The following is a 27,435-nucleotide window of genomic DNA, read 5'->3' as shown; positions in this document are numbered from 1 at the left end:
GTTTGTGGAGGGGCAGTGGTGGTGAAGAGGTCATCGAAGCATCCTATTTTCTGGTCGCCATGTAGAAAGGTCATTAAGCCCCTAATGCCCACCTGTCTGGCTCAGGTGTCATGTCTGACAACACCTGGGTAGCAGAATGGCCAGGTTTACAGTTGTTAGGTAGCCCTGGCTACCCCTCATGAAAAACAAGGCCAGCTTTCCCTACCACCACCCTCAGTGGCAGGCAGACTGACAACTGATCTCTGACTGTCCTCAGGAAGCTGACCGGAGATTTTCACAACTAGGACTCCTACCAAGGACCCTCCCAGCATCAGACGCCAGGGTCATGGTATCCCTGGGAGTACCAAGAGGGCAGCAGACATGTTAGTGTATATTATGGGCTACTGCTGCAGCCATCCTGCATTCCTTGCCCAAAGGTAAAAACCACTGTCCCCTGTATTCAGAGAGGAGAGGCTAAAGTGACTGATTCCTCAGAACCTCTCACATTGCAACTTAAAGATTACTCCTTATCTCCTTTGTGACAGGGGAAACAGCCCTGGGAGAAGTTAGGTGAGACCACCATTTCACAGGATCTTGCTGCATTCCCTCAGCACGGTTGTAAAATTCTGCTGAGTTGACCTGAAGCAAAAAATGCCACCAGCTCATCAAGAGTACCCAGGAACAGTCTCAGGAGGGTTGTTTCACAGGAGAGAAAAAAAAAAAAAAAAAAAGAGTCTGACCATGGCCATCTGCCTGCCTGCCTCCCCCCCCCCCCCCCCCCAGGGAAGAGTTTGCAAGCCAAGTTTGCCACCTGCTGGCAGATAGGGATCTAGGCACATCTAACTTTTATGGGAAACTTCAAGGACGCCTCTCAGGTCTCCTTTCCCACTGTGTAATGCACTTTCCTGTCTAGACATCTGACTTCCACTGAAGGCCATGAGGCTCATCCATGGTGGGTGCTATGCCTGGGAACTCTCAGCCTTTGCTTCTCTTTCCATTAGATTATGCTTACACAAGCTGTTCCAAGCCTAAAGGTTCCAGCCACAATCATACTAGAATGTCCTCTCACATCAAACAATGAATTGTGACTATGAACAGATGGGGAATGCAGCTTTTTTGTTTTTAATCTGGTGAAGTACTCTATAAAGAGTGAGCAGAAGCCATTGATAAAACTATCAAGTTAAACAGAAATGAATCATCGTGAAGTGGTATGAACTGGTAAAAATAATTTAAGATTCTGGCCACAGGTACTTTCAGACATGTTTGAAAATCTGTTTTGGGGATTGATGATTAAGAAGCGGGGCACTAGGGAAGATTGTGACTTTCTTGGAGAAGAACTCTAGTCTAGCTTATTAACTTCCTTGGGGTTACTTCAGGATAGGTAACTGAATGTCAGCTGTGTCTAGAAAAGCCCACCCAGCATGGGTCACAACCCAGGAGCTCCCTGCAAGCTAGTCCGTTGTTAGTTCTGCCAGTCTCCTCAAGATTTTGCTGCTTTAATAAAAGTGGGGTGCAGCCTTGAGACTTCTCAGCTTTCCCAGCCTTTTTAGGCTTAAGAGTCTTTCTTCTCACATGTATGGGACACATACCTTTAATCCTCACACTCATTAGGCAACGGCAGTGAGTTCCAGGCCAGCCAGACTGCACAGTGAGACCCTCCCCTTCAGGGTCAATATTTCAATAGAAAGGAAATATATGTTTGGACTTTTTGAGGTTATTTGCTATTTACTCTTGAAGGGGATGTAAGGACTCTGGTCGTCTTTTGCCTCATAGTCCATGGAGTTGGTTTCTACCATGTCCCCTACTATGCTACCTTGTCACAGGCCCGCATACTAGTTAACCAATTATGGTTGAACCCCTTTTCCCCAAACTATAAGCCAAAGTATTTTCTCTGTAATTATCTCGAGTATTTCACTGCAGTGAAGCAAGCTGACGAGGACAGATAGAAAGGAATGTGGTTGGTGGTGGGTAGACCTGACTGGCCCAGATGGAGGGAGTAAGCAGGCAAACTTTAATTCCATTGACATGAACTGGCTTGAATTTAAACAAGGACACTGGATGCTGGAAGGCTGGCTGAAGGCTGAAGGGGATGAAAACAAGGGGAGAGTGCTGGCACATCCTTAAGAGTGGATGGTGCTGTGAAGCAGGTTTTTGTTTAACATTTTATTGAATCTTTGGGAATTTCAAATCATGCACCCCAGTTCCATTCACTTCCCAATCCTTCCATATCCATCCTTATAATCTCCTCCCCAAAAGAAAATTAAAAAAAAATAAAGGTCAGAGAAGAAAAGAAAAACAACAAAAATCTTACCAACTCCTCTATCAACCAGTTTTCTGTGCATGCACTATTTTGCTCCTGTCTTTCTCACATTCCCACCTTTCACACATTCACTTGTGGCAAGTTGTGCATCACACAGTGTGCCCAAAGAGTGTGTCTTGCTAATGTTCATTGCCATTTGTCTAGTTCAATGGCTTCTGCTACACCATCAATACTGAATCCTCACAGAGACTCTTGGCTATCCTGCTGAGTCGTGGAGCCCCTACAGCTTTGGCTCTACAAGACTGGTTTCTTCACAGGCTCCAGCAGTTCATAGATGAGGCAGATGTCGAAGTGGGTCAATTCATAAGCCCTGAGTCTGGACCTGGGTGGTAGCTGAGTAGGCCAGCCCAGCAGCCACAGGGCAGAGTATTTCAAAGGCATCAATGAATAGGGCTTGCTTGGTGGCACACTGCTGACAAAAGAACAGAAGAGGTGGAGCTTTGACAGACGGTATGGGTGTCAGAAAGGGTAGAGGAATGGAGAGGCTGGCCTGAGGACAGGCAGGATGAGTGCACACTGCCTCTCTGGGGTACTGGGAAAGGAGGGCGGCACTCACCTTAGCATTCTGTGAAGCAGACAGAGCAGGGCCTGCTGAGTGGCATCTGAGATGGCTGTGGTGGCACCTGACACCTGTCTCCAGACAACTGGGAGCTTCCTTTGGAGTCAGATTTGAAAAATCATAGCCCAGCCTTGCCAACCCTGAAGTTGTAAATCACAACCCTGACTTCACAGTGCTAAGCTGCCAAGGCTTGCCCCAGTTCAGGTCAGTGGCAGCTACAAACTGCCCTGCAGAGTTGAGGCTTCCTTGTCACCTTCCCCTCTTTCAGTTGGTTTCTGGTGTCTCTTGGTCCAGTGATAGAGACAAGGGGCAGGATCCTAGCAATGTGGGGCTTGGGAATCCCTAGTCTACTGGCTTTGCTGCACTGTGACAGTGAGACCTGGGTTTTAGAATCTCTTCCCAGCGCATCCCACCTGAGAAGTAGCATTTGCTGCGTATCAGATTCTTTTGAGTGTGTGAGCCTTAAGATCTGGCTGCTGTTTGAACAAGAGTGTGACCCTGGTCTGTTATGATCTCTATAGACTGAACCTCTAGCTGAGAGTTAAGGGACAACTATTTGCCAAGGGTGCCTTATATACTATTCCACCTGTGTGGACACCGAGCCTTCAGTGACTTGTGCCTCCTTGTTTTATAAGAAAATAGAGCCAAGGAGAGTGTCAGCCATTTACCAAGACTAGAGGCCAGGATCCAATTTGGGGTTTATTACACTCCCATTAGTGCAGCAACTTCATAATGTACCAGTGACCTGTGCCACATGTTGAGGATTACGAACACTGCATGGTCAAAGGTCCATACTTAAGTCCATGGGTTATATCCAGGCCAGGTTCTCCCTTCCCAGGGTATTATGGGGCAAGAAATCAGCAGAGCACAGACTGTCATCAACTCACACATGAACATGCTGCCCCTTCATTACCTGTGCAGAACTGAGAATAAAGTGAGCAAGCATGAGGGCAACACATAGATGTGATAGCACTTGACCCAAACATGCCTACAGAGACGGGAGGTGGAGACAGGAGGATCACCCTGAGGCCTTCAAGCCAGCTAGTCTTGAACATCCAGCACAGGTGCAGATACATAGGTTCTGCTTCTGCAAAGAAAAGATGAGAACTAACCCCTGAACTTCGTCCTCTCACCTCCCACCCCCACCATTTTTCTTTTTCGTTTTTTTTTTTTTTTTTTTAAGTGAGCAAGAATTATATAATCATGTTGCATGACTTCCCAGGGAGATATGAACACTCACTTATCCCAGATAGGGTACTCCCAGATCAAAGATTCAACCGCACCCAAGTCCAGATCACAGACTAAATGATCTTAACTGAGGCAATGAACAGAAGCACCGTGGATAAGTCCCCCTCTTCCCCACCAAGTAATGTTAAGTCACTCCTCTTATTAGGGTCTTAGGTTACAGCTGATGTAATTTAAAGATGGCAAAGGCTATACCATTTCTGGAGGACAGATCTCTGTAAGAGGTGAAATCAGAGTCTTACAGAGGCAGAATAATTGCTTCTGGGCTAGTGTGGGTGTGCAGGACACTCAGGATGGGACAGTATACAATGGGGGTGGACTGACTGACAGATGTGCTGGTGGGAATGACACAAAGAAGTGCAACACAGTACTCTGCAATCTTCCATGGAAACATAAATAATTAACTTTGGAAGTTCATTTCAAGATATCTCTCTCAAGGGATTCTTACCAACCTTATGCAGTTTGGGAATGTGAGGCATGGAGAAGGTACCTTAGGGTTTAGCATAGTTGTCCTGGAGCACACAAGATGCTTTCCTTTAGGGTCAGCATTCCCTACCACGCAACTTCTATTTCTTCCCAGGTTATACTGCCTTACACCTAGATAAGTACCCCATGCTCAGCAATGCAGAAGCACAGCACATTTCAATGTGCCCACCTCACCAAGAGTTGGTTTTGCCCAGGAACACACGCATTTTGGCTTCTCCTTTTTGGTCCATTCTGATCTACATGGCTCTCTCCATTCCTTGGCCAGTTTTCACAAGAACCTTTTTACCATCCACCATGCCTCTACTTGTCCAGATGACTTGGGTGTACTCATGCTTGTTACTGGAAAGCTTCTTTTCCTTCTGTTCACAAAGTGATACAAAAATGCTAAAAATGCTATGGGGCCACGATAAGCAGGTGTCACAGGCCTCATGCAGACAGAGAAAACTGGAGAAATCCAGAGATAGCCAGGATACAAGTCAACTCTCATTCTTCCTGAGACATGCATGCCCTCCCTCTGCCATAGATCCTGCAAACAGGGTGAGGTATAAATTCTAAGATGTATCGGGTATGGACCCACCGTAATGAGCATTCCTCAGTACAGGGCCCATGCTAACTAAGCTCATCAACATGCTTAAGTGAGTACACACCTCACTGCTCTCAACAAGGCACCTGGCTTCCATGGCTGTGTTCACACCTCTAGTCTAACTTGATTTGCTCTCACCACAGTGACCCTCAGATAAAGTCTCAACTCATATTCTACAGTGGGTTCTGACTATGCAGAGCATCTGTTCTCAGTCCAGGGCTGGAACCACCATTTCAGAGTCACATATCAGATATTTATGTTGATTCATAACAACAGCAAAATTAGTTATTAGCAACAAAATAACTTTACAGTTGGGGTCACAGGTGCAAACAGTGTTAGGAAGGTTGGGAACGGCTGCTCTAGAGAATGAAGCAGGTCCTCCCGTTTTCTTTCTCAGTGTTCCACTTCTGAACTTCAGCTTCCCGTGTCTTAGTCTATGTTTGCACACCCATGCCTTGTCCATCAGCCCTCACTCCTACCCAGTTAGTTAAACCTGTAGCTTTTACTTTTATTTAGAATACCCTTTCTCTTCAGAAAGTCTTCCACAGGAAGGTGCACCTTCGTGTACAATATCCTTTCCTTGAGCATGCCTGCTTCCTTCCAGTGCAGTCTTGGTTCTCCATACGTTTCCCTGGGGATTCCTCTCATTCTATTTTCCAGCAGTTTCAACAGCATGTTTTCTTTAACTGACCAAATAAAACTTGTGTTGGAAACCTAACATTTTCAAAGCATATTTGAAGTTATCTTATTTTTCCAATGAAGTCCAACCACTGTTATATAAGCCTAAGTAGCTTTAAAAAATAAGCTAAAATAAGCACAAGTAAATCACCCTCATTTAGGTTTGTCAGATTAAAATAAAAAAAAAAAAATTTAAATGCAATACTTGTATTAGCCAAACAAGGAACTCCACTTTATAGCTGAGTGGAAACCTTGGACAGTCAACTAAAAATAAGCTTCAAGTTAACATTCTGATGCCAACCTTGTACTCTGCCCGCTACCCAATGTCAGGAACAGGGCAGCACGCACCAGCTCAGCAATCTCATGGCTGCCAAGGAGTAGGTACAGGCAGCAAACGCCTTCAGAAGTTTGTGTATGCAGAGGCAGGGGAGGAAGGCATGGGTACAAAGGCTGTGTGGACAGGAGGCAGGCAAGATGGCGAACGCCATCCTCTCAGCTGGGCTAGCACTCAGACAGGGACCCTGTGCACCTTCAAGCAGCACAGTAATGAGAACCTGTGCACAGAATACATACAGCTGGCTCCACGTTCAAACCTCCTCCTTTCTTTGACAGACTCAGGTGTGACACTGATTTTTGCCAACTGGCCATGATAGCTATTGTCTCATGGAGTTACTAGGTCAAAGGGCATTGAAGCAAAGTTTCTTTCTTAAAGTTCCTCTAGTGATTTCAAACATAAGAACAGCAAGCCTAAATTAATCCATACAACAGCAGTGAAAACCTGGATGACAATGTGTGTAAAATCCAAGCCTAAGACACCTGCCCTACTAATAACCTTACCTCAATCCACAGGAAACCCTAAAACCACCAGGAAAAAACACAATTTTGTTTTGCTTTTAATGAAGAACTCTTACTTTCATACCACTTTTTCTTTTTTATTTAAAATATTATAACCAATTGACATACTAGATAACACTGTTTACATCCAGTGGTGCATGTTTAATAACTAGGGCATGAACAAGTTAACCACAATGATCTCAGCATTCCCTACAAAGTGCCCCATTTTGTTTTGTCTAGAGAGGAAAAGAGAGGAGAGCACAGGGAAGGGGAGGGAGGAAGAAGGAATGACATGTACAGGGAAAGAGAGAAAAAAAATCTAATTATTATCCTATGTTTTGAGGTTTAAAACCTTATTAACAGGGTAAACCGTAATGAGAAAATAGACATCACAGTCCAGGCAGACAGCTACTTCAGTTTAACTTCATCATTCGGCTATAAGATTAACAGCTTCTCAAAAATATACCAAATATTGGGCCTACAAAAGTAATTTATTTCTTCGTAAAATTTACTAAGATTTACTCCTTTTGTAAAATGTAAAGCGTGGATTGGTATCTCGAGCAGGTTTCTTACAAAACAGTGATGATGTCAATAAGCACATGTAGCACAATTCCCCAGACACAGTGGAAGACTACACGGACTGTCTCACTGATGCAAGGTTTGCACTCACACACTTACTGTTATTCTGTCAACAGTGGCTATAAAGTATTCAACGCACATTTATAATTTACACTCAGTAGAGGTCTAACAGTAAGGGCAACAGCTTACTTGGGAAAGCATAGAAAATCAGTGTGAGGTAGTTCAATAAAAACCTAGTCTAATTTTAAGTCATTGTGAGAATAGGACATTGTGCAAAACTAATCCACAGGTAATTATTTCTCACGAGTTTCAGTAATAAAGAGAATCTAAACCAGAAGTGCCCAGAAAGTTGCTTATTAGACTCCCCTTAAGAGCACTTTGACTAAGAGCAGTTATTTTGAAATTAATTAGGACACAAGTTTTCCTATCTTACCCCAAACCACACATTTCTGCTTCAATGCCCTTTATCTCTCTTTCGTGCGGTTAAGACAAATGTGCTTCCTATGGTTCACAGGAAACACCCAAGAGATCAGTAGAAAAACAATGCACACGACAATGCAACAGGCCACAAGGCAATGCTGAAGAGGGCTATGGGTGAGAGACGGTTCTGGGTATTCTACTCACTGGTAAGAATTACTGGGGTCGTGGGGCATCATGCATCCACTCTACACTAATGTGTGACTAATGAGCAACACTCACAAACTACAACAGTATTTCTGAAAATATACTATGTTGTTGTTGTTTTTAAATCTCAAAATGCTGTGCAGGCTAACGCTTAGGCAACACTGATGGTTCTCTTCATGTGTGTGGCAAAAACTGGCCAATAATGTAAACCAAGTTCTACCTGTAACTCAGGAAACAGCTTCCCTTGCCTACCGCTCATCCTGTCAATGTCCTTTCCGCCTCCAAGTGTAAAGTAAGATGAGCTCAGAACCGAGGAACAGGCTGACGGCAAGCTGCTGCTTTGTACACAACCAAGCTTCATTGTGTTGGCTGGGGCTACTGCTTCTCTTACAAGCCAGATGTGAACACACTGGGCCTTTGCTTCTGGTGTGCACTCTTCTGAGATTTGGCAATCAGCAGCATGGCATGACACAGTAAAAACCACTTAGCAAATAGCATCAGAGTGAGATGCTCTATTTGTAACAAAGCAATTCCAACAACACGGTCATCTTACTGATGGTCACTATATATTAGTGGGTACGAGAACTGTAACCAGGAAGACATGTGGGAAGAATAAGGCTCTCTTTTCTAACCCATGAAGTGGAATGCTAATTCTCAGCTAAACAACTTTTAGACAGTAAGACGATGGGTATCTTAAGTATATATAATTTAAAAGTCAAATTATAGGATGGTTTAACAAGTCCTGATAGACACAAATGTTACTTACAATTTCTTAAAAGAATACTTAAGATGCTTTAAGACTCTAAAAGTACCAGTAGGATTTTTGTTAACAAATTTAAACAAAGGTGTGTGTGTGTGTGTGTGTGTGTGTGCGCGTGCGTGTGTGAGTGAACAGTGGATTTTAAAAAGCTGAGGCATACATTTAAGAAACAGACCTTGCTTTTAGGGTACAATTTTGTTAAGTATTTCAGCTTACATTAAGCATCGAAAGCTCATTTTCTTTTAATACAACTGACACATGACGGCTGGCAAGTGGGAGCTGGCAATTACAACAAATGACACAACCAGAACTGGTATTGCTTACTTACTGAACTGAAATCGGAATCAAGAAAGACGGCTTCTCAGCAATCAAACACAAAACACAGAAAACTAACTAAAGCATGTCAGCTGTTGCAATAGTGACACATTTTATCATAGGGAAAACAAAACCAGCTAGTTGTAAAACTAATATAATAAAATAAGAACACACTCATGCTCCAATTTCTGCTAAAATCCTGACTCCAACCATATTTCTACAACCCAAGAGACATAACAGCCTCAAATTCATTCTTGTCTAATAAAATTAATGCACCATGTTATACATAAAAAAAAAAAAAAGAAATCACTAAAAGGCAGGAGGCTAGAAATCATGATAAGCTAACTTGCTATATTTAAAAGTACATAAAAAGGTAATGTATCTTAATCTTAAGTATTGCACATTAACAATGACTTAAAATACCTTACATAAAAGTAATTCTACACAATATATATATATATACACACAGAGAGATATATGTGTATATATACATATATATATATATATATATATAACACCCCCCCAAACCCCAAAAAACAAAAAAATCAAACCAAACAAAAAAACCTGCTAAGCAAGATTTCAGAAATTTGCCAAGCTGTGCCAGCTCTTACTCCTCTTGGTTGTGAACTCCAAGGGGCTCCTTCCTACAACCTTGCAGCTTGTGAAGTATGCATTTCCCAGTTCATTACATGAAATCCCTCTTGTTCCAGATAATACCAAAGGTGCCTGGGTATTACAGACAGCATTTCAGAAATAATGAGACCTTAATGACATTTTACTTAGGAAAAATTCAGTTACAGAGAAAGGATTCTGCAGATATAAAATGTAAACAGTTAACACACACTTGTCAGGAGCAGCACCATTCTTACACTACTCAACGTCCACACTGGAAATCAGATATATATATAAAAAAACAAAAACAAAAACAAAGACTCAGATTAAAGAGCCACCACTATCTGCCTGCTCTGCTCACTGTGAAGAAACAGTCCTTAAAAAAATGACATCCTACATATGGCTGTGTGCTACTATTTTCAGATGAACGGTATATTGCTCATTTAAACGTCACCTACAGAAGTTTAAGTAGGCTTTGGAACCCCCTGACAGCTAGTAGAAAGAGGATTATGCTACAGGTAGAATCAAATGGCCAGAAACACCACAGACTGGTGCTCAACAGACTGACCTGCTAAATGAACAGGATCTGGGAAAGGTCCAGAGGCCAGAAACTGTACAAAAGGCAAAGTCCAGGCTCTTGGCCAATGCCAGGACCTACAGCCTGAGGAGATAACTCAGTGTATACAGAAGCAGGCTCATAGCTAGTACAGGGGAAGCATCTGTTGATCTCCACTGAAATGTATATTCATGAAGTATCCTCTTCACTTTGTGTGATTAAAGCATGCCACAAATGTTCAGAATAAGCCACATTTCTTAATTTAAGTTTTTGTTAGGTTGGTGTAGGGAGATTCAAAATGTAGAAGGATGTGCCCAGCATCTTTAAAGACATGCTCTGAGTTCTTCTGCCATTTAGATAATAGGGTGTTTGCTAAAATTTAGGTAAGGTTGCCTACAAATTGTTTTAACTAAGATGGGATTGGCAAGTAGCAAATATTGGAGGTTTCTTCACACGTTCATCATTTACAGTAGTTATTCCTGAATATAACTGGCTACAGGTTATTTTCCCTTACTCCTCTGGGGTTATTTCATTGATAAGCACATAACCCTGAAGGATAGCATCATGAACAAACATCTGAAATAAATTCTAATAAAAAACTTATAAACATCTTAAATAATTCATGATATATGCAAGTCACCACATAATAGTTGCTTTGATAAACAAAAATCTTACAAATTCAGTAAAAAAATCAGCAGCATAAGATAAAGCAAATATGCAAAATTTAAACCATGATAAAATAATTAGGTTTACATTATACAGTTAATTACAGCAAAAATACAATACAGTTTTGTTGCTGTTTAAAAACACAACTTAGGTTTTAAATTACAACACTTGAAATTAAAAAAAATAAACTACTTTACTACAAAATGAATTCTACATTTTCTGAAAAAAATCACTCAAAAATATGACCACTGAATTGTTTTTAAAGCAGTTCTATCAATGACTAATCAATTCCCCATCCCTCCCACCCACCCAAGGCCCAAGTAGTCATCTACAGCAGCCCAGAGGTCCAGCTGATGCTTCTAGACTGCTGTCTGTATCCGACGCCAAAGTCGGATCTGTGGACATTGAAGACATGTCATTGACAGATGGCGAAGACGATGGATGCTGAGAGCCATTGATCATTGCTGCACCTGTGCTATGAGAAACAAAACAGCAAACCAGTTGCAGAGAGAGTTGCAGACCAGGCTGTCTGTACTGTGCTGCCTACCTCCAGTGTCAACATAATTCTCCTGGGCTTATGCATTGAAACTACCACTAATGTTCTCTTGTGCACACCAGCTATGAGGGAAGAATTATGAAAATGTCTAGAAACCTATACTTGTTTTCTTTCCATAATACACGTTTATTTTAAGACAAGAAGTTAAAAACCAAGTAACATGGAGAATGGCCCTACAGCAAGATGCATATATGGGCCTCAGGGTGTATTCCAAAAGAGTTGAGAGTACATACAAAACTGTTGGAGAGAAGATCTGTAAGATCCAAGTGACTTTAAAAAGTCTTAAGGACTAAAAATACTGTAGAAAATTACTTTTGATAGAGTCTCACAAAAAACAAAACAAAACAAACAAACAAACAAAAAAACCAAAAAAACAAAAACCCCACAATATCCAAGTGATACTCCTGGTCTATCTTACAAAGCAGAAGCCAACACAAGAGAAGAACATTTGATCAAGAGGGACCTACAAGAGATTGCATGACCACCAGGGTAACCCAACCAGCCTAGTTAGGTAAACTCCTAGTAAATACCAGGCAAATACAAGTACAGATTTACTAAATAGAGAGAAGAACAAATGCTTTTCTCTGCTAAAAAGCAATATCCAACAAGCATTTCTTTCATTTAAAAAACAAACAAACAAAAATCTCAAAAAATGGGAATACCTTATGGAGAGACAGAAATTTTAAGAGGTAGCCCTCATTCAGGAGAAGAAACATGTTAAAACATCTTAACAAGAGGTAGCAACTTTCAAACTCTAAGCTTACTCAATAAGGGTCATTTAGAAGCACAAGAGCGTAAGTTCTCAAAAATACATTTGCAGAACAAAAACAGTGTGTAGTATTCAGGGGCCCAAGATGCTGAAAGCAAAGTAAGTAGAAACTCTGCTGAAACACTCCTCAGGATCTGGGATCGTCCCCATTGTCTATAGTGATGCGCAGAACACCAAGAGACAAGAGGTTCTCAGGAGCTTGTATTTAAGTGTAACTAAGTACCAAAAAGAACATCAGAATGTGATGGATGGTACATGTAGCAAGTTTAGCAAATTTTGTGGTGACTTTTATCTATTTCAACTGAAGACTTTTCAAAGAAAAACATTATGAACACTGAGGGGTTGTTCTTTAAAGACATGGCTGCGGTGCTGGTGAAAACTGTCAGTACAAGAGAGACAACAGCAAATGTATCAAGACAATAGTGCGTCACTGCTTTCAAAGTTAACTACCAAACTGAATGAGCATGGGAAGAACTGCAGATCCAAGGTCCCTGAAGATTTCTAACGCAGAAAGTAAAGCAAAATCACAACCACAACCAGGTTTATATTGTAACCAACCTAAAGGAGATGGCTGCCCTCTAATGACTCCATTCTTAGTTCGCTCCTCCAAATCCATTACCTCCTTGTAAATCAGTTCTGAAAAAGAAGAGGAAAAGTGACTCACAGGTATACTTAAGTCTGCACTGTTATCTGTTAGGTGCATCAAGCTGTTTTCTTGCAGTGATAGCAATGGCAGAGGATAGAGTGTCATCTTCAGACTCAGATGTTAGAAATTCACTGATCTTCATCCGAAGACTATGTTGACAGAAAGCTAAGCTTTCTGCTCTAACTGTCCCAGCAGGTTAAAGGGCAGCTGTTGTCAGAAGCCAGCCCCTGCCTTCAGTGTATCAGCCACACAGCACTCTGCCTTACAGACACTTGTCTAATTGTTGGAATGAGTGCTGAGGTCCATGCTTATCTTTCTTCTACTTCCTAGATCCTGTCCTTATGCAACAAGGTTGTAATTAGAAGGATTTATATAACCAAAGCAGCACCTATAGTTAGAATGGGACAGAAGGGCATTTTTACTGAAAGAAAAGCAGCAGCAACTTCTGCTCCTTCCAAGTTAGCCTATAGCAGGTGTCAGCACCAACAACCTTCCTAACTCCTGTACTCCTGAGTATGGGGGGCAGCAGCAGCTTGTTGCTTGACAAGTTTGACCGAGGAAAGACACAAGGTGCAGTGTGTCCTCACACCCTGCTCTTGCTTGTGATTCTGACTTCTTTGGTACCATTATCTATCACCTTTGAGTCATACACTCTTTGAAAAATTACATGAAAGTGATTCTGTGAAAAAAATGTAAAGAACTATAAAATGTTTGTATAATTCCTAAAGTTCAAGTTTTTTTTTTTTTTTTTTTTTTTTTGTTTTTGTTTTTAAATAAAGAATCCCTTGCTGGAGACCAGGCATAGATGGCACATCCTATAATCCTAGTACTTGGGAGACTGAGGCAGGGAGATTACAAGCTTGATGCTAGTCTGGGCCACACAAACACTTTCATTTCAATATTCATACACACATTAAAAGCATTATCAAATAGCTGAATACTCAACCAATTAATCAACCACCTAACAAATAGAAAATTTCTTTTTCAACTGAACAGAAAATTATAAAAAAATATAAATGGACAATAAATGTATGAAAAATAATCAATATTCCATATCATCAGGGACACACAAAAAGAGTACTGAGATTCTATCCAACATCAATGGAAATGGCTATCATCTATCAAGAAAGCCAAAAGTAACAAATGCTGGCAAAGAAATGGGGAAAAAAGGAACCTTTATACATATTAAAGTAAAAGTGTAAATTACAACAGTCACTATAGAAATTACTGGTTCCTCAAAAAAATTAAAAAGCAGAATTCCATTAAAGGCATCTACAGTAGACAACAGAAGAGATATCTGAATTAGCGTAGATGGCCATCAACCCAAAAAAGTGTGAAGAAAATGTGATGAGATGGGGTGTGGTGGCACAGATTTTTAATTCCAGCACTTTAGAGGCAGGCAGTTCTGGGAAGTTTAACTTTAGTCTGGACTACATAGGGAGTTCTAGGCCAGGTAGAGCTGACTTTTTTGAGATCCTGTCTTCAAAAACTGTAACAAAAAAAGTTGTTTATGTTTATACAAATTAGTTTTAGCCAGCCATAAAGTAGAATGAAATTATGTCATTTGCCAGAAAATGGATGTTGAAACTTGTTATACCTGTACACTGAAATAAAAAAGAAAAAGCATTTATGTATAACCATATTAATAAAATAGCAACAAAACTAGATCTGATGTTCAAAGATGATAAATTAAGCAAGCCACGCTACTGGTTAAAGTGGGGGTGGACTGGTACTCTTGTGTCCTGCTGACAGAAGCAAGAACTACAATTTCTTTAATATATGTGCTGCCGAAGCTAGCACTGCAATTTCTTTAATAAAAAAATCAGGAAGTAACTGAAATTAAACATTTGGTCCAGCATACAGCCTTTCTGGACTACTTTCTCAATTATATTCAAATATGTGCACATAAACACATGGCTCTTGTGTCAGACTTCGTGCAGGTTCACCTTCAGTGCTTCTCCCAAGAGAGCTGGACACAGAGTGAGACTTAAGCTTCCCTAGAGCTCACCTTGCCAGCTGTTAAAATGTGAAGGCTGCTGTGTGGATCAACAGGGTATGTCATCCTCAAGACATACAGATACATCAACAAACACGTTTGTTCAGTACACTGAATACAACCACCGGTGATCTTAGACATGGGACACCCAAGCATAAGTTGTTGGAACAAAGAAAACACTAATGTGCTTGTAACTGAGGTGGAAATTTGCAAAATTAAGGAAGGAAACAGACTTTCTACTTTTGTAAGACAAATAAAAACTTATTATTAGATGTAAGTTATGAAAACAGAAAGCAACATTAATTTCTGTAACATGAAAGCATCACTGCAGAAAGCCAGCAGCTCCTTCAGTGTGAGACTGAGAGCGTTACCTTTCCACTCCTCTATTGTGTGCTCCCTTTCATCTAACTGCTTGTCAGGAATCTTTGGTGGTGGCTGGAAGACACAAGTCAGTAACAGCTGAGTTAGTTTACTGGAAATATATATACAATTAATTATATGAAATACCAGTTAGACATAAGACTTGCAAAAATGAATCATGAGACAAAGGTTGATCAATCATTATTAAGTTTAACTTTCTGGAAATAGTTCTGTAAGATTCCTGTCTAAATAATAAGCTGGGTTTTTTGTTTGTTTGGTTTTTTTAATCTCAAGTTTTAAAATTGTCACATTTTACCTATATTACAGGCTTCTGCTCTGCTTTGAATACAAAACATTGTTTCTACCTAAGGATGTGCCCACAGGTATTCTAGGGTCCTCTAATCAACTGAGTTCAACAGAGAAACAGTGGGGGGTTCTTGGACTTTGATGATGGCTTGGATAGATGCTCATTAACCTAAGGCTTTCTTTATGAAAAACTAGGAAAACACCATCTATCTAGATTTTTATTTAAAATGACAAGTTCTCTTTGAACTGAATTTTAACCCTTGCTCTAAAATTAGAATATGTTCTTCAAACATTAAGAAAATAACTTACTGCTTCTGCTTCTGAAGGATCATACCAGACGTTGATGTACGGGTGCTGGAGAGCTTCATCTACGGAGATCCTTTTGGATGCATCTATTACTAGCATTTTGGATAACAAATCTCTTGCCTGACTGGCTGCAAAAATAATGATATTGATATATACCAGTTCATGTGATTCTTCAATCATTCACTTTAGGATGTTGAGGTTATATTTATTTTTGGAAATTCATCTTTGCCAAGCATGGTGGTACATATGCTTGTAATTGCTGAGCTGAGGATGCAGAGGCAAGAAGATCACAATTTCTAGGCAAACCTGGTTTATAGAAATTAAACCAAACCAAACCAAGACAAAACAAATCCTATGCTTTTAAAAAAGATGCTTTTGCTATTTACTTTTATGAGTTCTAAAAAAAGATTTACTGCAGTTTTTGTTTGTTTCATCTTTTGAGACAGGGTTTTCTCTGTGTAGCCTTGGCTATCCAGTAACTATGCTAGCCTTGAACTTAAAGAGATCTGCCTGTCTTTGCTTCCCAAAAGCTGAAATTAAAGGTGCTTACTACCACCACTGCCCACCTTGATTTACTGCATTTTCCAGTTATGTGTACATGTGTGTACAGAGGGAAGGGGTGGATGCATGTGTGTACACATGAGTGCAGGTACCCAGAGAGGCCAGAGAGGGCATTAGATATCCTGGAGTTGGATTGGTGAGTGTTTCGAACTGTTTCACATGGTCCTCCACACGAACAGCAAGCAATCTCTCTAGTCCCCATTTTTTGTTTTTGCTTTGTTTTTCAAAGACCAGGTCATGCTATGTACCCTAGGCTATCCTGGAACTTACTAGGTAGCCCAAGATTATCTCAAATTTCTGACAATCTATCAGACACATCTTCCCAAGTGCTAAGATTACATCGGGAACCACCACACCTAAAGAATAAATTTTTACTATAAAACCAGGGCACATATATGATTTATAAAATACGACCCCCACCCCTTCTGAATAGGGTACTCATTATGTAGCCCTGGCTGGCCTTAAACTCAGACATCTTGCTGCCTCTGCCTTCCAAGTATGAGGATTAAAGAAAGGCAAGTGTCACCATATCCAGCTAAAATGCAAAAATCAGAGACAAACAAGATCTTTATATGTTCCACTAGCAGAATTAATTTTGAGTTAAATCTTTTAAGAATAAAACTAAACATTCTATACATGTATGTTCAAAACAGAGTTTAGTGCATACAATTACACAACTTACCTTTAAGTTTGTTATGCTCTGAATCGGCTGGGAAAAGCACATCAGGGAATAGTTTCTCAAAGCTATAGCCAGCATATTTAGGTCTGTTTTCAACATAAGTCCTTACTGTTGGTTGTAGTTTCTTCATGAATTCAGGACAAGGTGTTCCGAGCTGTTCAATAACTTTATTCCATTGATCAATATCTATTATCAAGTAGCTAAGAAAAATACTCCAAGTATCAAATGTTCAACACTTAAATCATACATACATACATACATACATATATATATGTATATAAAACTAAATATATGAAAATGGAAAATTTTAAATTCTTGAAGAATGGAGCTATTATATAAAGCCACCTTACAAAAAACAATGATTACAACTGGATAAAAATAATCAATAAATAAGCTTTGTTAATCTTATTTATTGTGTATGCAGGTGTATATAAACAGGAATTTTACCATAAAATGAAGGCATACACACGCAGATTGAAAATAAAAATTATAACTAATAGCTATCAATACTATACATAAATGCAAACTGCACAAAATTTTAACATTTAAAAATCTGCCTTTCTCCTAGCTCTTAAAAAAAACGTAAATGCATTTCCTAACTATTAGGAAATATTTCTAGTCTGTTTTGCTTTTTTGAGTTCTTTACACCAACAGAAAACATCCAGTTGTGACAAAAATAAAAACTTAGATAACAGTAGCATTTTCTTTTGCCTTTTCCATTTTGCCTATGCTAATAACATTTGTAACGCTCTGAAATGAATGTAAATGATGCCAGTATCTCAGTATGCTACAGACTAGAACTTTCTGGTCTTGTTCCTTCTAGCTTTATACTCCAAACCACTGAAGACTAATGCCCTACATGTTCTTACTGTAACATGGTGAATATTCTCATTCCATAAAACAATTCTCTTACTCACTGATGGACACATCGTTGTTAACATAAATATTGAAAACTGATGAACTGAAAGCATGAATCCAACCTAATTACCAACACAGAAAAAACTTCTTGCCGAATTCTCAGCACACTATGTTAATGTAATGAGACAACAAGACATAACACACAGAACAGTAACAGAAAGATGTGGGGAAACCAAACAAAAAGAAAAAAACAAAAAGCAGTAGCAACAGAGAATTGCAAAATTCATGCTACCTTCAACATAGTTAAAGACTTTCTCAAGTGTTAGAAACTTTAGTGAAAGCCATAACTTTTCACATTTATCAACTCTAAGCATGGAAGGACCTGTGAATTAACCACACTTGAGCCCTTTTCAAAATTAACATATAAAACAATAAACAAGGAGAAGTAAAGTCTATGTCAGATAAGAGGTGGTACTCTGGAAGAGTCATTTAACAATGCTTTGTATCAGGAAGAGACAAGATATATTCTACCTGATCAGGCTGACAAGATACCATACATTTTGACCTTTAGAAACTACATTTTAGGCCAAAGATAAGGATACGATCTGTACCTGGGAACAAAACACCACCTTTGATCATTTCTCCCATGATGCACCCAACTGACCAAATGTCAACTGAAAACAAAATGCAATGACATTAACATAAAGATTTTGGTTAAAATAAAAAGAAAAATATATAAACACTAAAAACACACACACACACCATATACACTTAAAATTATAAAAAGCAATATAAAATAAAAATGAATGACAGTGAATGTACTGATGACCAGCAGAGACTGTATGTCCTGCTGCCAAATGCAGCCTACCAACACTTCAGCTTCTTAGTGCAACCATTTTTGAACTGTAACAGCCACAAACTTTACATCTATTTTAAAAACCTGTATTGTACAACTGTAGCATATATTTCTTTTTATTAGCAAACAGAAAAAGTTCATCACCTAGCTAGTTAATCTGCTGCAGCAGCACAAGGATACAGTCCCTTCCTGGAAAGAGGATTTTGTGGCAAACCATTTCTCCCATAATGCACCCCACAGACCATAAATCCACTATATATTTGCAGCACAAAAGAAGAAAAAGCAAAGCAAAAAATTGTTAAAATCAAAGAAGCATAATATGACTGCATCATCTGAAAAACTGCAGAACATCACAAAAAGAAAAAGGTGGTTTTAATTTCAAATAATGGAATAATTTAAAACACAAAATACTTTTCAAAAAGCTTTGATTCACAAAAGAAAATATGAAGTATGACATTTTAATTACATGTCTAATTTTAAAAAGAGAGCTATGCACAGATATTGCATGAGTTTAAAAAACCTATACACGTTATAACAGGTTTTGTATATGATATATGAAGCAGAGCCAAACAAAATTTATAAGATTTAAAATGTATATGACATTATAAAATTATAAGAATAAGATATACTACTTTGAGGTTTAACTGTGCATTTACTCTCTCTTTAAATTAAATTAAGAAGCATGAACAGAAATAATTTAGCATATTAAAAATAGAAAGATATCTGTATTTTAACAAAATAGTAACCTAACTTTTTTTTGTTTTTCAGAACATTCCAAACTGGGTTTCCCAGGCTTATTTAACTGAAAAGGTTTTGTTTGTTTATTTTGAACTAAAAGTAACTTATTCTCTTGGCAACACCACTTTACATTTATATTCATCCCCACCCATAAAAAAACAAATGGACAGAAAACAGTTTATCTACCAAGAAACCCTGGTAAACAAGTGTTTTTCATTATCTGTTTTTTAAGTTTTTTTTTTTCCTCTTTAAGCTGTGGGTTTAAAAGTTAGTTTAGGTGGAATGCAATACCAAAGTGTCAAAAGTGCCTACAGATCTATGATCTACAGTCTCCTAGCCGACCCCCATATTATAAAACTTGCTATAGGAGTTTCATTTGCTACCAGGCAATTTAAAATAGATAAGATTACCCCCAAACTTTCCAAACTATTCTGAAATACACTGTAATAAAACCAAACAGGAAATCTCACCTCTCTTCCGCTCCAGAGAGAGAGAGAGAGAGAGAGAGAGAGAGAGAGAGAGAGAGAGAATGTGTGTGTGTGTGTGTGTGTGTGTGTGTGTGTGTCTAAACGGAGGACATCTATGTCACCCCCTGCTGGCTAATGTAGTTATATAGTGATGAAGTATTAGATGTGACTTGGTATCTGGGGGAATAGGCAGGAAAAGCAATAAGATGATCTATGTGACTCTCATCTAAGAGAGGACAACATGTCAATTCTTATGATAGCTTCTCTAATTTGGTAAGGAGCTATGTCAAGATCATATTTACAGGACATTAACATGTGATGCAATTTCTGTGATAATCAAAAGTTTCACAGCAAAAGCAATATGCCTATTAATTCTCAAAACAAAACTTAAACCTTATGCTGACACTAAGAAAACAAAACAGCATGTGTAGTTTAAAAACCGATAGTTGATATTTAAAGTATTCGTTTTAAATTAGCTCAAAAAAATAAAAGAAATTAAGCAATTTCCCTAATTTCAATCGTATCGTATTTATGTATGTATGTATGTATGTATGTATGTATGTATGTATGTATGTATGTATGTATAAAGAACCTTCAAGATTGACTTAATAGCTTCTTGATTTAAAGTGAACCACTATTCAAATTTCCATCCTAGAAACATGATACACTTCCTTAAGGCGGACATTAGTGCTTTAATCAAACAGTAGTGCTTCCCACCAGAGGTTGAGCTATCTTTCTAGAATTGAAAAATGTAACTCTCAGAGTTTCTAGTAAATGCTACTGGTTTTTGTTTGTTTTGTATTATTTTGTTTTGGTTGCTGAAACAGGGTTTCTCTGTGTAACAGCCCTGGCTGTCCTGGAACCTGCTTTGTAGACCAGGCTGTCCTTAAACTCACAGAGATTACCTGCCTCTGCCTCCTGAGTGTGGAGACTAAAGGCATGTGCCAACACACCCAGCTTGTGAGTGCAACTATTAAGACTGACTAAAGATGCTGGAGATAAGAGCAAATAGGACTAATATACACTACTAAGGTTAAACTGTTAAGTACAGATTCCTGTTTAAACTACAGACAAACAAAGGGCATAAGTCCTAGTTTTAGAATCTCATCTAGGTCTTCACATTTAAGATCCCCATGCTTTCCCAAATATTCATGGCAAAATGATCAAATCCTGGATAGACATTAAAATAGTAATGCTTGCTTAACTGAATGCATTTCAACTGAAGTATATAAAAATCAATTGATAAAATCAGAAGAATACTTCTACATAAAAGGGTATGCTGACCGTTCTCCTTGTAGCCCATGCCGAGAATGACCTCTGGTGCTCTGTAGTAGCGAGTCACCACGTAAGGCGTCATCATAAAACTTGTTCCTGCGGTCCTCGCCAGTCCAAAATCAAGAATCTTCAAAGTGCAGTCTGATTTGACTACTATATTACTAGGCTTTAAGTCCTTCAAGAAACAAACAAACATTAAAATGATTGCTAAGACAGATACAAAGATTTGTACTGCTTAACTGAGTTACATAATCTGTCCATTTGTTAACTGCTCACTGTTTAAACTGCAGTACTGCTGCAGAGGTGCCTTACGATAGGCAAACCCAACAAGTCAGATTTAAGATCATTTCATTTACATAAACAAACCCAGTACAGACGTCAATAATGGCTATTTACTTAAAAATAAAATTTAATAAAATTTTATTTCCTTTTTTTAAAAAAATTATCTCTGTGAAGTTGAGGACAGCCTGGTCTACAAAGCAGGTTCCAGGATAGCCAGGGCTGTTATACAAAGAAACCCTGTCTCAGGAAACCAAACAAATCGAACCTTAGTATTTCCTAGAAATTCTTGGATAAACAGAACAAGAGATTAGGAAAAGAATCTTAAATCTCATTAAGAACCTCTGTGCTAGGCACTGTGGCCCATGCTTTGATGAAGCTAGTGTCATGTAGGAAGAGGGAACAACTGAGAAACTTCCTCTACCAGAATGGCCTGTAGACAACTAGTAATTGATGTGGGATGGTGCCATCCCTGGGCAAGTGATCCTGGTTGTCTAAAAAAACAGGCCAAGATAACCACAGGAACAAGCCAGTAAACAGCACTCCTCCGTGGCATCAGCTTCAGTTTCTAGTCCAGGTTCCTGCCTGACTTTCCTCAGAGGTGAGTTGTTACATGAAAATGTAAGATGAAATAAGCCCTTTCTTCCTCAGGTTGCTTTTAGTCAGTGTTTTTGCCACAGCAATAGAAAGCAAATTATAACACACCTCATCTCAAAATACCAATTAAAAACAATAAAAGCAATATTATGGTAAGAGTAATAAATCAGCATTTACACTCATTTACATACTAAATTAATAGCACTAAAAAAATATCTCATTTTAGGACTGGAGAGATGGCTCAATGGTTAAGAGCAGACTGCTCTTCCAGAGGTCCTAAGTTCAATTCCCAGCATATACATGGTGGCTCACAACCATCTGTAATGGGATCTGACGCCCTCTTCTGGTCTGTCTGAAGACAGCTACAGTGTACTCACATATATTAAAAAAACTCATTCTAAAGTCACAATAAACTTTATATCACTCTAAAACCACTATGGAACATTCTGATAATATTTGCACAATCTTCACATGATCCAGGTACATGTGATTTGAACACTGTCATACATGTTCACTTTAACATTCTGATAATATCTGTACAATCTTGACATAATCCAGGTATGTCATTTGAGCATTGATTGTCATACATGTTCACTTTTGGGGACAGGAAAGCTTGGAATCAGTCTTAGTACAATAGATATTCAGTTCTAAAGAACCAAAAGGTGATTATCACACACATCACAAACATTTGGTTATAAACTTCTGTTTACATGTAGCATACACTAGTTTGCTGGTGCTACCCACCAGTCCATAAAATTACTTTCCATTGACAGAAATAATGTCTTCGTGAAAAACTGCTTCTTAGCTCCAGGCAGAAGGAAATGTGTGTAATGCCTACTAAAATGAAGGCAGTGGCATAAATTCCCAGGCCTTCACATTCATCATGCTCTTGCTATTTAGCTCTGAGGAATGCTTATATCCACAGCACAGTCAAACTCTCTCTCATGTACAGATGAATAGCAGATTAATACCAAAAGCTAAAGACTCGGGATAAAGATCTATATTTAAATGTCTATATGTAAGAATGCTCATATGCTGTTTCTACGTTACTCAGACAAGGCCATCGTAGACAGGCTTAGAAAACAGACACTAAAAACTTTTGAAATTAAGCATACTAAGAATACAGGTTATTCCAACAGAAGACAAAAATATCATTTCTATCCTGCAAATAGATTGTTGTTAATACAAAACAAAGGAATGCCCATGCTTAAGAATAAACATCATAAACTTCAGTTTCACTCCCATGACTGTTGTTATAGCTAGAGATTACTGGCTCTTTATGGTTGGAATCTAGGGGGAAAAAAAAACTCATATTTTGTTCTGGAATGATTAGGAGCAAATACATTTTTATTTGAGAAGAAACTGTGTATGAAAATAAACTGCCAAGAGTATTTGCTTCTAAGAATATTAACTAAAATTCATCTTTCCATTTCAAGGTTTATCTTTCTATATATGTTTTAACTACTTATAGGAATAGTGACTGACTGGGAGTTTACATTTATTTGAGCAGATAGAAATAACTCAACATTCTATCCCTCTAACCCCCACTGTCCAAGCCTCTCTGTCCAATCAGGTAAGATGGCAAAAGTAGACCTAGTAGGTAGAATGGGAACAAAGTGGAGAAAGGGTCAGAACATGACCTCCTGCAGATCTTCCCTTGCTTTGATGATTAGTAACATTGTAGATAGTGGGCATCTCTATAAAGCCAAGAGCCCACCCCTACCACCATTTGCCTACACATATAATATGAAAAATAAACCTTAGTCATGTTTGGCTATGAAGAGTTTGATATCTGCCTCTGTAGTGGTGGTGCACACCTCTGATCCCAATATTCTGGAGGTAGTGGATCTCTGAGTTTAAGCCAGCCTGGTCTACAGATAGTTCCAGGACAGTCAAGGATACACAGAGAAACCCCGCTTTAAAAACAAAAAACAAAACAAGAGCTTGATATTTGTTATTGTAGCCAAGTCTAGTGTATTCCTTCTGAAACAGACCCAGGACTGGGGAGTTTCTATTATCCCTACTTTGAAGGGCTCAAATTTAAGTTTTTTTTTTTTTTTTTTTTTTTTTTTTTTTGTTTTTTTTTTGTTTTGTTTTGTTTTTGGTAATACTCAAAAGGTTGTTATATCTACTTTGATATCTATGGTAAAGAAAACATGGTAGCCTCAAAATCAGTCTAAGAATACAGGGGCCATCATGACAGATCTTTAATTTGGGGATTTCTGATTTTCAGACAAGAGATGCTCACTGGTAAAGTCTATTCAAATATCTAAAATCTAAAATATTGCACAATCTGAAACACTCTGGCCCCAAGCATTTCAGATCAACCTGCAAGGACACAGGACCATGAGTTTGGTGATTGAACAGCATGGGTGGCAGTATCAAAATGTAAAGAGACCTGAATTATGCAGAGGCAAAATATTTTATGTTGTCTGCACAGGACTTCAATTGATTGTTTTCGGAAAGGAAGTTTTATGCAAACTTAACCATAGTCATTCCACCCCATGATATCTACAGTGCTGACTTACTTGCTGTCAGTGCTTTTGTGATAGAAGGGCAGTGTCTGGTCAGTAGCTGTGACAGAGGTCATGTCCACAAACAAAAAACCATTCAAAATATGATCTTTATATAAAGTTCCTTAACCCTTGCTCTGTAAGAGGTTAGAAACTTTGTGTGCTGGTGGCTACTGTCTGCATTAGAAATAACTGGCTACTTTAAAAGTAGAAAGGAAAGGTAACAGTGTCATCATTTTGGACAAGCTAAATGCTGCTAGAACCCAGAAAAGGGCAACAGATGGTTTGGCTTATCCCTGGACCACACATCATTGTTTTACATGCCTATTCTTATGACCTGTTATAATGGAATATTATATAAGTTAATGGAACTCAAAATAATGTGATGCTCAACAGATCTAAATAACTCTGAACATGCCTGAGTTAGCACAGTTTCTAATCTTCTACCTCATACCATGGGAAAAGGAAAAGGATGTTCCTGGAAGTAACCCTGAACCTGACCCAAGGTCTGGAGTAATGCTGCATAGGCCAACACTGCAAACCCTGAGTAAGCACTATGCTGTTTCCAGTTGTGGAGATCTTGGAAGAAACCATGGGCATCTTGGAAGCCCGAAAGCTTAAAGGTAGACTCAAGGGAGCCTCAAGTAAGTCCCAGAACACTGTCAGTTAGCAAATATGCTTCAAAAAGACATACAATAAAAAGCTACAACGGTTTCTGATATAATAAACTGAATCACAAAATCAAAACTTTGTTGTCAAGAAAGCTACTAAGTAACTTACACGGACAGGACAGCAAGAAACTCTGTCCAGAATGTCAATAATAGAATACACATGTGCTCCTGTCTTTCACTGGTAGGAAACAGGCCAAGAAAGCTGAGCAGCCCTTCAGTACACAGCCTTCAATACTCAACTTGAGATCTATGAGAGGAAAGGAAGACTTCCATAGGGAAAAGGCAGGTAGTGGGCAGGTTGCACCGTGCAAAAATCAGATTCAGCTCCCAGAGAGGGAACACTCCTACCTCCAGAGAAAGGAACACTTACAACATACATCTAGCAGAATTTCAAGTACAACTAATAAATCATCATCTGTTATTTTTCAGTTTTCCAGTGAGACTGGCTACCCTGCCCCACCTGACTATTCTTTAGAAGGAACTTTAAGGGGAGGGAAGACAAAGCCAGTCCCTATGTTTCTGAGCCCAAAGGATCAATGTCTGAATCTGATAGACATTAATATGATACACATTAAGAAGGTGTGGAACAGAGAACTGTGATGTGTCAGACAACCATAGGTGATGGCAGGCCCAGTACTCACCAACATTCATGAGTGTGCCCTCCTCACATTTTCCTGCTCTTCTGTAACTAGGCAGGTCTTTATGGCTAGCTCTGCTGATGCACTGAGTAGGGGTGATATGTGTCACTTCCAGGCTAGCATGTGAGCCAGTGTATTACCATACAGCTCTTTTCTGCTGACTCGGTGAGAACTAACTAGTTAGAGGGAAAAGTCTCTCTCAGCATGGGTTTCTATGCCTACAGGGACTTCTAACTGCAGTGCCTGGAAGGAATACAAGTTTAGACTGAGTCTTAAACCAAGTGAGTAATCACAGAATGGAAGATGAAAGTGCTGTGAGGACTAAATGCAAAAAATGACAGCTAGACTTATAGCAAAACTTTTGGGAGTTGTTTCAAAAAAAGACAGCAAGAAAATATCCGACAGGAACAGACAGAATTTAGTACCCTACACAATGGGAAGAGTGATCCAAGAAGTGGCTTCAATAGACTCTGTTATGTCTGTTCAGACCCTTGGCTCAGAGAAATTACTCTCCCACTGCCTAGGAGGGATGACTGCCGCTGGCCTTCAGAAAACTCCTCCAGGAAAGCCCTGTTTTCACAGTCAGAGGTTAAATGGGAGGACCAGCTGAAGCTACATTACATTACAAATGTAGCTAATGTAATTTCTTCCTTTGTCCATTTTTACTTTGTTATAGATACTGATCTTAATGGAACCCTCTAATAAGCTTCTTCTTACATATACTTACATGTATAGCTCCACCCTAGTTTCCTACCTAGTCCAGTCTAAGATACAGGTTATCACACCAACAGATCTCTCAGTATATCTACTGCTGGCTCAACTTTACTGCATTAAGAACATTTCTTCAGCCATACTTTATTTTTCCTAACATCTTCTAAAATGAGTAAAAGCAGTTAAGTAACAAGAAAGGAAGGAATGCATCTTAGCTAGTAATAATGAGACTAGTAATATCTTAATATCAAAATATGATCAAAGCCATCTTCATAAGAAAACTACAAACTAAATTATTAATGAATTCAAAGATAAAAAAACTTAAACAGAAGTACTAGCAAATCAGTTCCAATAGTATACTGGAGAGATTATATATACCATGTCCAAATGGGATCTATCCCAGAAATAAAAGACTCCAAAATACAAAAATCCATCAATGCAGTATAACACAGTTAAGGTAAGCAATATGCATAGTAATTTAAACTGGTGTATAAAACTTGCAGCTACATTCAACACTCTAATGACAAAAATAAGTAAATAAGGAACAGAACATAAATGGAGAAGAATTCATTTTCTATAGAAGGAGGTCTGGCCTTTGCCCTAAACTACAAGTGATGGCAACATGTGTAATATCCTGCTTGACAGAACTGTCCTGTTAGTGTGGAGGTCTTAACCATGACAGCCTGACAACAAAATTTATGAGAAGGGCTCTAGTTTGCAACAGTTACAACCTTTGAAGGAAACAGAGATTCAATGTATTAGCATGCATCAGAAAATGATTCCTGCCAACTAAGGAATTTATTATGAACAAATGAAATACCTGGATGAGTCTGGGTGAGCTTCCCTTGCTAGTAACA

General features: G+C 38.9%; 1 protein-coding gene across 2 annotated transcripts in view; it reads right to left on the bottom strand.

Moving 5' to 3' along the window:
* Positions 1–11,120: 11,120 nt before the first annotated feature.
* The window catches only part of MAPK8 (mitogen-activated protein kinase 8), a gene marked incomplete at its 3' end in the record, with an annotated part of 61,910 nt that continues 45,595 nt past the window's right edge, over positions 11,121–27,435 (bottom strand). Inside the window, exons 6-12 of one of the 2 annotated variants that reach the window (XM_080925836.1) lie at positions 21,179–21,344; positions 18,436–18,507; positions 16,979–17,161; positions 15,739–15,863; positions 15,135–15,198; positions 12,680–12,757; positions 11,121–11,266 (exon numbers count right to left, since the gene is read on the bottom strand). In XM_080925836.1, the coding sequence (XP_080781962.1) occupies positions 11,121–11,266; positions 12,680–12,757; positions 15,135–15,198; positions 15,739–15,863; positions 16,979–17,161; positions 18,436–18,507; positions 21,179–21,344 (834 nt within the window). Of the gene's footprint in view, positions 11,272–12,679; positions 12,758–15,134; positions 15,199–15,738; positions 15,864–16,978; positions 17,162–18,435; positions 18,508–21,178; positions 21,345–27,435 lie in introns of both variants that reach the window. The other variant, XM_080925837.1, reaches the window with a different exon arrangement.

The sequence above is a fragment of the Micromys minutus genome, assembly GCF_963924665.1.
Source record: "Micromys minutus genome assembly, chromosome: 12".
Taxonomy (NCBI): domain Eukaryota; kingdom Metazoa; phylum Chordata; class Mammalia; order Rodentia; family Muridae; genus Micromys; species Micromys minutus.
This window is presented reverse-complemented; position numbering and strand designations above follow the sequence as displayed.